The 12,704-nt window shown below is 56.6% G+C and overlaps 1 protein-coding gene across 1 annotated transcript in view; it reads right to left on the bottom strand.

Moving 5' to 3' along the window:
* Window positions 1-12,704, bottom strand: part of FBN3 (fibrillin 3) — an 89,921-nt gene that overhangs the window by 54,975 nt on the left and 22,242 nt on the right. Inside the window, exons 3-13 of the mRNA XM_065873835.1 lie at window positions 6,908-6,987; window positions 6,627-6,777; window positions 6,134-6,359; window positions 5,622-5,692; window positions 4,714-4,927; window positions 4,497-4,579; window positions 3,810-3,908; window positions 3,357-3,452; window positions 3,019-3,114; window positions 1,023-1,220; window positions 787-912 (exon numbers count right to left, since the gene is read on the bottom strand). Coding sequence (XP_065729907.1) covers window positions 787-912; window positions 1,023-1,220; window positions 3,019-3,114; window positions 3,357-3,452; window positions 3,810-3,908; window positions 4,497-4,579; window positions 4,714-4,927; window positions 5,622-5,692; window positions 6,134-6,359; window positions 6,627-6,777; window positions 6,908-6,987 — 1,440 coding nt within the window. The remainder of the gene's footprint in view (window positions 1-786; window positions 913-1,022; window positions 1,221-3,018; window positions 3,115-3,356; window positions 3,453-3,809; window positions 3,909-4,496; window positions 4,580-4,713; window positions 4,928-5,621; window positions 5,693-6,133; window positions 6,360-6,626; window positions 6,778-6,907; window positions 6,988-12,704) is intronic.

Below are 12,704 nucleotides of genomic sequence, written 5' to 3'. Positions count from 1 at the left end.
AAAGAGGGATACAGAGAGGGGGCCAGAGAGGCTAATGGGCAGAAGAGCGTAGAGACGGAGGCCAGATAACCAGATGGGCATCAAGATGGGGGCATAGAGGTGGGGGCTAGAGGGGCATAGAGGTGGGGGCTAGAAGGACAGAGGGGCATAGAGGCGGGGGCTAGAGGGGCACAGCAGTGGGAGCCAGAAAGGGAAGAAAGGCAACCAGTGAGCCAGAAGGGCATAGAGTCCGAGGGGCAGAGGGGCACAGCCAAGACACCGAGACAGGGGACCAGAAAGCTAAAGGGCATAGAGATGGGGGCTAGAGAGCCTCTCAGACTGGGGTCCAGAGAGCACAAAGGCCAATGGGTAGGGAACCAGAATTAACGAGGGGATGGAAACCGGGGTCCGAAAAAGACAGAAGGGCATAGAAATCGAAGGGCTAGAGGAGCCCGAGGACCAGAGGGTTGCAGACATAGATGAGCAGAGGGTCTGTCTCCTACCTGCCCTCTGCCCCTCCAGCCCCCCTGGGCCCTGGCTCACCCAGGCAACGGGTACCGTCCAGGCTGCTGGCATAACCACGGGGACAGGTGCACACGTAGCTCCCGACCGTGTTGGTGCAGTCGCCCCCGGAGCAGAGGCCTGGCACGCTGATACACTCGTCCACGTCTATGTAGATACATGTCCGGTTAGAGTCCAGCCCCCCCACCAGCCTTACCCCACCTCCACCTCCTCCTCCTTGTAGGGGAGCCTGAGCCGCCCAGAGCGGAGAGGAGGTCCCAGCTTGAACCTCTCCCCGTCGCCCACCTTCACACTTGGCGCTGTTCTCACTGAGCTGGTGTCCAGCTGGGCAGCGGCACTCAAAGGAACCCACAGAGTTGACACAGCTGCCCCCCTGGCACAGGCCTGGGAGAGCCTGGCACTCATCCACGTCTGCAAGGGAATGAGAGGCACGTTAGAGGGAGAAACCAAGGCTGCTGAGGGCTCCCACTCAGCCCTGGCTCCCAGGACCTCGGTCCTCACGCACTGGGCCCCCCACTCACCTTGGCAGGCCCCCGTGTGTATATTGGGGATGAAGCCCCGGCGGCAGGGGTGTGGCTGAGCAGAGCAGAGCTCACATGGGAAGCCCCAGGCCCGGCCCACAGTGGCACAGCAGAGCGCCTTGGTGCAGACGAGGCCTGTCAGCTGGTGCTGGCACCCCTCCAGGCCCACTCGACCAAAGCAGGGTCCTGTCCGGTAGTCTGCAGGGCAGATGGATGTGGGCAGCTGGCCTCAGGCTGCCCCCACCCCATAGTCTTCTGCATTTCCATGCCGGCAAGCCCAACTCAGGCCTCTGCCTCTCTCGCCTGGACCACGGTAGTAGCCACCTGCTCAGCCTCCCTATACCAACACACCAGGTTTTTTTCCTGACCATAAGCCTTTACTCATACTGTTCCCCTTCCTTACTTGATGAACTTCTATTCACCCTTCAAAACCCTTTCTCTCCAAAGCATTCTCCAACCAACCTCCAAGAGAGGCCAGGACCTCCAAGCCTACAAACCCCAGGGCATGTCTGGAGACCCCCACAGCTCCCCCAGGCCCACCCTCCCTTCAAGCCCGGGCAGGGACCCATGGATGCCCCGCTGGAGAGCCTCTCTCATCCTTGAGCACACATCTGGCTCTGCCAAATCTCCCAGACCCAGCATCCGCCCAAATGCTCTGAACCCACAACTCTGCATCCCTGACACCCCCTCCCCAACCAGCTGAAGGTGGTCTCACTGGCCCCCCCACCGCCGTGCACGGGCCCAGATGTGACTTCCTGGCTCCATCCTCCAGATGGCTCCAATCAAGGGGCTGGCACTGGACCAAGGGAAGCCCCTTCCAGAAGGAGACGCCAAAGCCAGCCCCTAGGCCTGTATGAAGGAGGGGAGACCCACGACAGTCCTGACTTCCTAAAGCAAAACACGGCCCCCAGAATCTCACCTCAGTCATCCAGGGCCCTGGAACCCCACTCACTCCTGCCTAGACACCCAATCCTGCCTCTCTCTGGGGCCCCCACCCCCGCTCCGGGCCTCTCCTCTCCCACCCTCTCCACTAACCTTCATTTTCCCTCAGCCGTCCCGACTGCTCCCCAAGTCAGCCCGAATTCCAACTCTGTTTTCTCGCCAAATCCAGTTTCCAAATGCTCACTCTCAAACCCAGGTAACCCCCAGCCCCTCCAGCTTCTGACTCATGGCTATACCCTCTCCGACCCGGCTTCAGCCACAGATGGGCCTCCATCCCCAGCAGCACCCTTCACACTGGGGTGAGTCCCAGGGTCCTGCCCATTTTTGCCTTCCCGGGCTCCTTGGACACACAGGGCACTCTGATGGCTCCTACAGCTGCAAGACTCACCAGCCTGGGCATCCCCAACGCCACCTGCTTTTGCTCACTTTCTCATTCTCAGCTGCCCATGGCCTCCATTTCTCTGGTGGACCCTTAAATCGCCCTCCCTTTTCTTCCCCAAGAACCTCAATTATCCTCTGGGCTTCAGCCCCATAGATGGGGCAGCCCCAGGCCTGGCTGTCCAGCTGCCTCCTGGGTGACCCACAGGCTCCTCGGCCAACACTGAGCCTCAGGGTCTTCCCCCTCCCTACCCCCCGCTGCACCACCTTCCCTCCAGTTTTCAGAGCAGACCTGGGATTTGTCCCTGCTTCCATCCCTCCCCTTGCCCACCCCAATCCCCAATATCCAACTTCTCACAAAACATTGTTCTTTCCACCGTGTTTGTCTTGGTTACGGCCTCCCAACAGGTGACCTCCACCCACCTCAGCCCGTGGGATCATTTCAACAGTGAGGATGAAACATGAGGGGGCGTGTCCATCTCATGAACTCCGACTTATCCCTTCTACAGGAAGCCCTCCGTGACTCCCTTCCCTGGAGCACAGTTTCTCTGCCCTTCACAGCAGCAGGGACAGCAGGAAGGAGGTCAGCTGGACCCTCCCAGGGCCTGGCCACGTCTCAGGGGCTGCCAGGAAGCCCTCCTCCCCCCAAACCCCTGCCCCGCGCTCAGCTTGGTACCTTTCTCACACTGAGGCCCCATGAAGCCGTACACACAGGCACAGCGGTTCGGCCCGATGCAGCGGCCCCCGTTGTGGCAGCCGTGGTCACAGACGGCTGTGGAGGAAGTGGGGGTGTGGCCTGAGGTCCCCCAGCAGCAGAGGGAGCTGGGGCCCGGGCGGGCCCTCCTTCACGCAGGAATCCCCATAATCCGGCCCAGACCAAGAGATAAGATCGTGACAATGAGTGTGTCCCCTCCAATCCTGGTCCCAGAGGAGTGACCCGTGGGCGGTGGGCAGGTGGCAGCAGAGACCTGACCTCTGGGGTCCCAAGCCCAGGTGTGCGTGATGGGTACTCACGTTGCCCACACACGGTGCCCGTGTAGCCCCTCTGGCACAGGCAGGACTCCCCTCGGCAGCTGCCCCCATTCATGCAGCTCACACTGCACCCCGACCCTGCGGGCGGGGAAGAGGGACACACAGGAAGGCCCCGAGATGCATGTACAAGGCGCCGGGACCAGGTGCGCCCAGCCTGGCTCTGGTCCTTCAGCAAAACCAGCCTGGGCTCCCGGAAGCTTCGGGAAGCCTCTCACCTTCTCTTCCCACCCCTGGGGGGTCACTTGCTTTCTTTATTTTTTTTTTAAGCTTATAATTTTTCTTTTCATTTTTTACTTTTTTTTTTTTTTGACCTCGCCACGCGGCATGCGGGATCTTCCCCGACCAGGGATCGAACCCAGTCTCCCTGCGTTGGGAGCGCAGAGTCTTACCCACTGGACCGCCAGGGAAGTCCTGGGGGGGTCACTTCCTGCTCACCTCGGCTCACCCCGCAGCTGGGGGCCAGCTTCCCATCAGCACAGGCGCACAGGTTGGGTCGGGAGCAGAAGCCCTCGCCGCAGGCGTGCCTACAGACCGCTGGAGAGTAACAGGTGACGGTCAAGGCCAGGACCCGAATCCTCCGCCATCCCCACCCCATGGGTGCCCCGGGGGGCGAGGCTCTGCTGGAGCCATTGGGAGACAGACGTGCTCTTTGGGCCAGAAACGCTGAGTAGTAAGGACAGAAGCTGGAGGTGCTGGGGCACTGGCTGTACTGTTGGGGAGGAGGCGAGGGGGCATCTCCTGGAAGCAGAGTCGGATTCTAGACACATTAGAACGGGGTGCGTGTGGGAGTGGGGAAACAGAGATTGAGACACACACACACAGAGAAAAAGACAGACACAGAGAGACAGAGACTCAGAGAGAGACCAAGACAGAAAGAGACAGAGACTGAGACAGACAGATGGACCAACAAGCAGACAGACACAGGGAAGTTGTACGACAAAGAAACACGGGCGGGTGGCCTGGGAGCCTGCAGACAGAAGCAGGGGCCATTCCTGTGGCTTAGCCAGACGTCCCAGGCCAAGTCCACTTTTAAACAAGGCTGGACTTGCTGGCAGTAAGTAAGAGAACTACCCTAGTGTCCCCTGCCTGCACCCCCCACCTCCGGAAGGGATCGACACTCACGCACAACACACTGGTTCCCACCGGGCAGCGTCCTCCAGCCGGGGCAGCAGTAGGCATGAAATCGGGAGCCACACACATTCGGCCTTCAGGAGAGCAGGCATGGCTGGTGAGCCCCTGCCCAGCTGGACATCCCCTGGGCCTCACCCCCCGCACCTAGCAGGACAGCCCAGCCCAGCCCACACCCCAGGGGCTTCTCGGCATCCCGAGTACCACACACCCCTGCAAGAAGCCTGGGCTGCCACGCCTGCGCACACGTCCGAGACCTGCAGGCTCCACAGCCCCATCCCAACGGCCTTGGACACCCGCCACGCACGACAGGGCTGTCCAGGCCAGCAAGAGCCGAGCCAAGGGGTCCCGAGCCATGGTGTGGGTGCCGGCCCCTCTCCTTGTCAAGCACAGACCCTCCAGAACCATGACGTGTCCCTCGGAGGCTGCGGAGAGGAAGCAGAGTCAACCTCAGCAAGAAGCCCTTGGCCACGGGGCACCCACGAGAACCAGAAGCAGTGGGACCACTGCCGGGATAGAGAAACTGGGGGCTTGTGGGAGCCCAGGGAGGCATCCAACCCCGACCCACAAGCAGGTGAACAGTCAGGGGAGGCTTCTCGGAGGAGGTGTGATGTCTCAGCGATGGAGTCATCCAAGAGAAGGGTGTCGGGGCAGACACAGCACACTGAGGGCAGAGGCAAGAAGATCGTGGACCGCTGAGTGGAGGGGAGGGGGTGGCAGGCAGCCAGGGTGTTTCAGGAGTGCATACCTGTGTAATGGAGCTTCTACTTGTACGTCAAGGGCAATGGAGAGCCCTTGAAGGGCTCTAAGTGGGAGGAACAAGGGCAGAAATGGGTGTTTGATGGAGTGTGGAAGGACTTGCAGGGGCTCCAGAGGAAGCACGCAGTTGAAGAGGCTGGGGCAGGCATCCAGATGAGAGGAAAGGATTCCAGGAGCAGGGGGTACAGGCTAGAACTTCCCAAAGGACAGAACATCCCTCTGCCCAGCAGGGAAGGGACAGCTTTTGTGCCCACTTCACAGAGGAGCAAACAAAGGCCATCACACATTTAGCGAAGGGCTGAGTGGGAGCTAAAGCCCAGGCAGAGGTGAGGGACGGGAAGAAGATCAAGGGTACCCTACCCTCCAGGAGGTGGCTGGCTCTCTCCAGGACCTGGAAGGATGGGAGGGAGGCGATGAGGACACGGCCACTCCTGGCAGAGGAGATGACCAGGCAAAGGTTAGGAGGATGGAAGCTGAACCCTCAGGGAACAAAAGGCAGACCAAGTGGCCTTCATGGGGGGCCCCTTTCAAGTCCCACTTTCCACACCAGGGAGAAGAATTGGGCCTGGGTGCAGAACAGACGGGGAGTCCGCTGTGTGCCCTTGGGTCAGTGGCTGCCCCTCTCTGGGCCTTGGGGTGACATGAGAGTCTGACCAGGTGGTCCCAAGGTCCTCGGAGAAGGAAAAGACCTTTGTCACCTTTGACGGGGAAGCGAGAAAGAATCGGCCCGGCTGGTGAGGGGCACCCGTTTCTTGCTCCCAGGCTGTCCCGGCTGGTCTGCACTCCGAGCACGCCTTCTCTAGGCAGAATTCAGGGCCCACGGGGCCTCCATCTCCGGCCTGGCTTGATCCAACTCCTCCCTCACCCCCCACCTTGCCTCTGAGAACCGCGCCCGGGAGTTTGTGGAATGAATGAGCGGGGGGACGGCGCGCACTGCACGGGGTAACTGGGGGAGGCGGCGGGCAGGAAGCGAGGAATCCCGGGCTCCGCGGACGAGGAGGGGGCACGCGTCCTCAGAGCCCGCCAGCCGCGTTCTCCACCGGGCTGAGCCGGGGACGCAGACCCGGGAGTCGCGATCACGCTCGGCCCCGCCCTCACCTGCGGGTCAGAGCCCGGCCGTGTCCGCCGCCCGCGCCCTTACCCGCACCAGGGCCGAGCCCCTCCCGCCCGCGCCAGGTCCCCGCGCCCCACGCCGGCGCCAAGCGTAGCGCGGGGAGGGGAAGGGGCTGGGTCCGGGGCTGCCGGCTGCAAACAAAGGAATCCCCTCCCCCTCCGTCGCCCTGGCCCCCTCCTCCCGCCCTTGCCTCCCCCCGACCCGCTGCTCTCCGGTTTCTCCGCCCGCCGATGGTCCCGCGCTTCCCCTACCTGCCAGCCGGCGCGCGTGGAGGCAGGCGCGGCGAGCGGACGCGCGGGGCTCGGCGTTGGAGGGCCGGTTTGGCGCGGCGCCGGGGGCCCGGGGCGGGAACGCGAAACCGAGAGGCCGACCCCGCCGAGTTCCCAGCCCAGAGCTGCCACACTGGGGGAGTCGGGGGCGGGAGGAGTTGGGGGAGGGCGCGTTTGCACCTCTGAAGCTCCCGGGGCGGGGGCCGGGGGCTCCGATGCCGGGCGGAGGGAGGGGCTGGAGCTGGGGGAGGGCCTGGGGCTACGGGAGAAACTCCGAGGGGCTGAAGAAATGGGATGGGGGGCACAGAGCCGTAGGCGTGGGCTGAGACGCGGCGTGGGGAGGCTGGGGGGACCACGTTTTCACATAGAAATTGAGTGGTGGTGCCCTGAGATGGGACTGCGATTTGGGGTGGCCTGGAAGAGAACCAGGCTTGAAAGGTCCCGGGACTCACCTGGAGGCCCACTCCTAAGTCCTCCCGAGCCGCCGCCTCCTCCCTCGGGCAAGGAGAATTCCAAGGGTGATTTGGGAAACTTACCTGGCGCCTGGGGCCTGGATTCTTAACTAGACTGACATCCGGAAGCCCCTAAAAATGTAGGCAAAACGATGGCCAAAGATGAGTTTTCTAGAGAGGAGGTCCACATTTTTCATCTGATTCTCAAAATGGAGAGTTTAAGAATCCCGAAGTTCTAGACTTTCTGAGCCTCAGTTTCTCCACCTGTCACAGGGGCTGAATTTCAGAATTTCTGCTCCCTAGCTGGAGCTTATATCCAAACAAAAATTTCTAGCTTTCCCCACTACTTTCCCACCTCTGAAAACAGACACCACCAGACCAGTGAGCCTGAATATGGGGATTAGTCAGAAGGTGTTTGTTGGACCTGAGGCTGTTATTCCACTCAGCAAACTCCTATGCATCTGGCAAAGCCCAGTTCAAAAATCCATTCCCCACACCGAAATTGTTAGTTTACCCTATTGAATTCCAAAGTTGATTGTGCTGATCATGCCTCCATCAAAGTACTTGTGGAATGAAATAAATAGCAAATAACAATTTGAGGTGATATTTAGCAGGTGCTTATGTTCCAGACTTGGTGTTAAGAGTTTCATACACATTATCTCATTTAATCACCAAAAAATCTCTACGAGAGAGAGATAACTTTTATAATCTCCCAATATGGGTCCCAAGAGACAGACCTGGACTCTATGACACTCCTGGGCCAGAGAGAAGGAGGGGGGAAAGAAAGGAGCATTCTTTTTTTTTTTTTTTACTTATTTATTTTTGGCTGCGTTGGGTCTTCGTTGCTGCGCGTGGGCTTTCTCTAGCTGCAGCAAGCGGGGGCTTCTCAGGGGCTACTCTTTGTTGCGGTGTGCAGGCTTCTCACTGTGGTGGCTCCTCTTGTTGTGGAGCATGGGCTCTAGGCACGCGGGCTTCAGTAGCTGTGGCACGCGGGCTCAGTAGTTGTGGCTCTCAGGCTCTAGAGCGCAGGCTCAGTAGTTGTGGCGCACGGGCTTAGTTGATCCGCAGCGTGTGGGATCTTCCCGGACCAGGGCTCAAACCCGTTTCCCCTGCCTTGGCAGGCCGATTCTTAACCACTGCGCCACCAGGGAAGCCCAGAAAGGAGCATTCTGCCTGGGAATGGGAGCCTTGAAGGCTCAGTGGAAAAGAGCAAATATGAAAAGTTGGGGGAAAGATAAGCTAATGCCTAGAGACAGGAGAATATGGAACATGTGCAGATTGAGCAAAACTGGAGCTTTTGGGGAGGGGAGAAAAGGGAAGGCGGGCCAGAGGGAAGCTGGAGGGGTAAGCAGAGGCCAGGAGCCCTCAGTAGTGTCCCCCCACCTCTGAGGGGAGCCATGGTGGGCTTCCAGGAAGAGGAGTCACTCTGAAGGCTGCTCTGTGGGGTCTAGAACTGGGTCTGGGGAGCAGTGAGGGCCCAGGGCTGGGCTAGGGGGGCATGAGGAAGAGCGAAACTTTGGGGACAAGATTCAGGGCATCCTGACTGAGGGAAAGGGGTTTCCGGGGCCAGTGAGGACGGTCAGGAGGGGTGGTGAGGTGTGGGGAGAGTGAGCTAGGAAAGGAACCCCAGGATCAAGTTGACAGAGGTGTGGAATTCTGGTGTGGGAAGGCCCGGGGGCTGTCGTGGATGAGCCAGGTTTCGGGGGCACCTGTGTCACCGCTTCTTAGGCTCCTTTGCCAAGGTCCACCCTGGTCTGCCCTTCAGCCACCAAGTGTGCCTTACACGGGCACTGGGAACGGTTCCGGCTGCCCCAGAAGCAGCCCAGCATATGTGTGGAATGTGGGGAGGTACAGTCCCACACCAGGGACACGGCATGACCAATACTTCGATGGCTAAACCCAGAGGTGGGCTGGTAGATCAGGCAGTGCTTCCTTCTAGAATTCTCCCTACCCGCTCTCCGGAAGCCAGGGGAGAAGGAATCCATCAGGTGTGGCGAGACAGAGGCGGTGTGGAGCTGTTGGAAGTCTCAGTGACACGTGGAAGTTCTCAATGACAGCGGGGAGTGAGTGAGTTTTGCCACTGCAGCCTCCTCATTACTGTCACTCCACCTTGCCTTCCACTGCCTGAGTCTGTTACACTGTTGTCCATTACCGACACAAAGACGCTGTTACATCACACTGTCATGAAGAGACATTTAGGCTCTCACTCCCCCTCCAGCATCCTAGTGTACCCCAACACTGTCATAAGGGTAGAGCATTCACACAGTCTCCCTGTCAATATTGCATGACCACCAAATTCTTATTACAGGGTCACCTGTCAGTGTCACCCACTGCTGTCGCCCTCTCACTGCCACCCGTCCATGGGACACCTTGCCGTTTTCTGGTTTGCTCCACTGCCTGGGACATTCATGTTGTCTCCTGTCACCGTTATACCTTTAACTTATTGCTGTGACATTGTCACCCATTAACAGCTGTACCGTCACCCAGAGTGTCAGGATTCTTAAACTGCAAGCAGCAGAAATCGGTCACGGCAGAAAGAACTGTTGGTCAGGTGCAGAATCCCTGGGAGGCTGGAGACCCAAGCCTGGGGGCTCTGCAGCTAGCAGAGTCACCACCAAATCACCCACAGGTCGCGTCCCACCAAGACACCATCCATTCCCTCTCTGCTCCCCGGGCTCCAATGGTGCTTAATGATCCTGGACACTGGAAACCAGTGCCACCCTCAGCAAAACGGAGTCCAGGGGGCCCCGCTTCCGACACCAGCATCCATCAAAGTTTGGGGCAGAGTTACCTGGCTGGAGGACTGGGGGGGGGTGTGGCGTATGTCCCCACCTTGCTTCAGGGGGACTGGGAGAACGGGGATCTGGTGTCTTGTTTTGTCATGGGGTCCACCTCGTGAAGGGGGCACTTCTCAGACCCAGGGAAGGATCATCTGAGTCACCTGATGGCCAAGGAGATGGCAAAGATCCTGTATGTTGTGTTGTCCCCGTCTGGTCATCAGTCACTCTTCCTGCCCCACCATCTCCCTACTGTCACCCATTACCACGGCAGTGTCTTAATACTGTCATCTCTCACTGCAGCATTCTCCTTACCATCCCTTGTCACCATCATATGGCTGCCCTACCAACATTACACCAATCCCTAGGGTAGTTTCTTATTGCCATGTCACCTGTTGCTGTCATGCTTACCATGTCACCTGTTGCTGTCCCCACTGTCTCCATCACCCCCTGTTCTTGTTCATCGTCACCTGTCCCTGTCACATCGCCACACCATTCATGCTACCCTGAGGACCTCCATGCTGTTATCCTGTAGGGTCAGTATGGAACGTCTAAGTCATCCCAGCTCTATTCTTTCTCCCCACATCCCCCTGGCCCAACTTTCTGTGCTGTCCTGGAGTCGTCTCTTGCAGACAGAACTCAACTGTGTGCGTCCAGGAGCAGAAGATTCCGAAATGCCCCATTAACGTGGGCCTGAGGGAAGGACAGCCAGGGCTGGCACAGCTTATCCAGCAGCACAGGGCCAGGGCTGGGGACAGAGACACGGCGGGGGGGATGGGAGTGCAGTGTGTGCTGTGTGGGGTACACTGATCCTGCCCAGGCCTGGTGGTCTGGGGACAGAGTTCTCTTTGTCTGAGCACGGGAAGCAGCTGGGCTCAGGGAGGATGGAGCACATGGCCGGGGATTTTGGCCAGATGCCTGGGAATGAGGCTGGGGAGGTGGCCGGTCCTGGAGTTCCCGGGAAGGTCAGGGGCAGGCTGGGAGGGGCAGAGACAGCAGCTGAACCCCGAGGGCTTCCCCATCTGGTTCTCCAGGAATGACAGCTCCCCACCTCACAACCATTCTCACAAAAGACCCCCGAGGCAGGCTCTGCTATCCCCATTACACGGATGGGAAAACGGAGGCACAGAGCCCCAAGTCACTCACCAGTAAAGATCACAGGCAGAACTGAATCCAGGTCACAAAGCCCCAAACCTCAATCTCCTGGGCAGAGGGAGGCAGCTGAGTCCTCTGTCTCTTTGATACACAAATATATATTCTTTTCTCTTTAACAATGAACACAAATGTTAAACCCCATACGCATTGTTCCGTCCTTCCATTTTTTCTTTTTGTAAACATTCATTTTACTTGTCAACCAAATAAGTAAGTGCCTCTTAATGATTATTTTTATTGTATTTTAAATTATATATGTATGTATAAATATTTTAATTAAAAAAATTTTTTTTGATGTGGACCATTTTAAAAGTCTTTATTGAATTTGTTACAGTATTACTTCTGTTTTATGTTTTTTGACCATGAGGCATGTGGGATCTTAGCTCCCCGACCAGGGATCGAACCCACGCCCCCTGCACTGGAAGGCAAAGTCTCAACCACTGGACCACCAGGGAATTCCCTATCTATCTATTTATTTATTTAATTATTTTAGGGATCGGGATAAAATTTATTTTTTTTAAACTTACCTTGAATTTATTTTTTTTAATTTAAGTATAGTTGATTTACATTATAGTGTTAGTTTCAGGTGTATAGCACAGTGGTTCAGTTATACATATATATCCTTTTTTAAAAAATTTTTGCTGAAATATCGTTGATTTAAAATTTCAGGTGTACAGCAAAGTGATTCGCATATGTATATATATACGCATATACTTTTTTTTTACATTCTGTTCTATTATAGGTTATTACAAGATATTAAGTGTAGTTCCCTGTGCTATACAGTAGGTCCTTGTTGGTTATCTATTTTATATATAGTAGTGTGTATATTTTAATCCCACATTTATCCCTCTCCCCCTTCCCTTTTGGTAACCATAAATCTGCTTTCTATGTCTGTGAGTCTATTTCTGTATTGTAAGTTCATTTGTATCATTTTTTAGATTCCACTTATAAGCGATATCATGATATTTGTCTTTGGCTTACTTCACTTAGTATGATCATCTCTAGGTCCATCCGTGTTGCTGCAAATGGCACGATTTCACTCTTTTTCATGGCTGAGTAGTATTCCATTGTATATATGTACCACATCTTCTTTTTTTTTTTTTTTTGCGGTACACGGGCCTCTCACTGTTGTGGCCTCTCCCGTTGCGGAGCACAGGCTCCGGACGCACAGGCTCAGCGGCCATGGCTCACGGACCCAGCCGCTCCGCGGCATGTGGGATCCTCCCGGACCGGGGCACGAACCCGTGTCCCCTGCATCGGCCGGTGGACTCTCAACCACTGCGCCACCAGGGAAGCCCTCACATCTTCTTTATCCATTCATCTGTTGATGGACATTTAGGTTGCTTCTATGTCTTGGCTATTTTAAATAGTGTTGCAATGAATATTGGGGTGCATGTATCTTTCCTATTGTTTTTTAAATTAAGGTAAAAATTTACAGAACATCAAATTAACCAAAGTCCACAATTAGTGGTGTGCAACCATCACCTCTATCAAGTTCCAAGATATTTTCATCACCCCAAAGCGAAATCAAGGACCCATTATCCCTTCCCCTCAGCCCCTGGCAACCAATAATCTACTTTCTGTCTCTATGGCTCTGCCTATTCTGGGGTTTTCATATCAGTGGAATCACACAATATGTAACCTTTCAATCTAGCTTTTTTTACTATTAATAATGATTT

The sequence above is a fragment of the Phocoena phocoena genome, chromosome 3 (genome assembly GCF_963924675.1).
Source record: "Phocoena phocoena chromosome 3, mPhoPho1.1, whole genome shotgun sequence".
NCBI classification, from domain to species: domain Eukaryota; kingdom Metazoa; phylum Chordata; class Mammalia; order Artiodactyla; family Phocoenidae; genus Phocoena; species Phocoena phocoena.
This window is presented reverse-complemented; position numbering and strand designations above follow the sequence as displayed.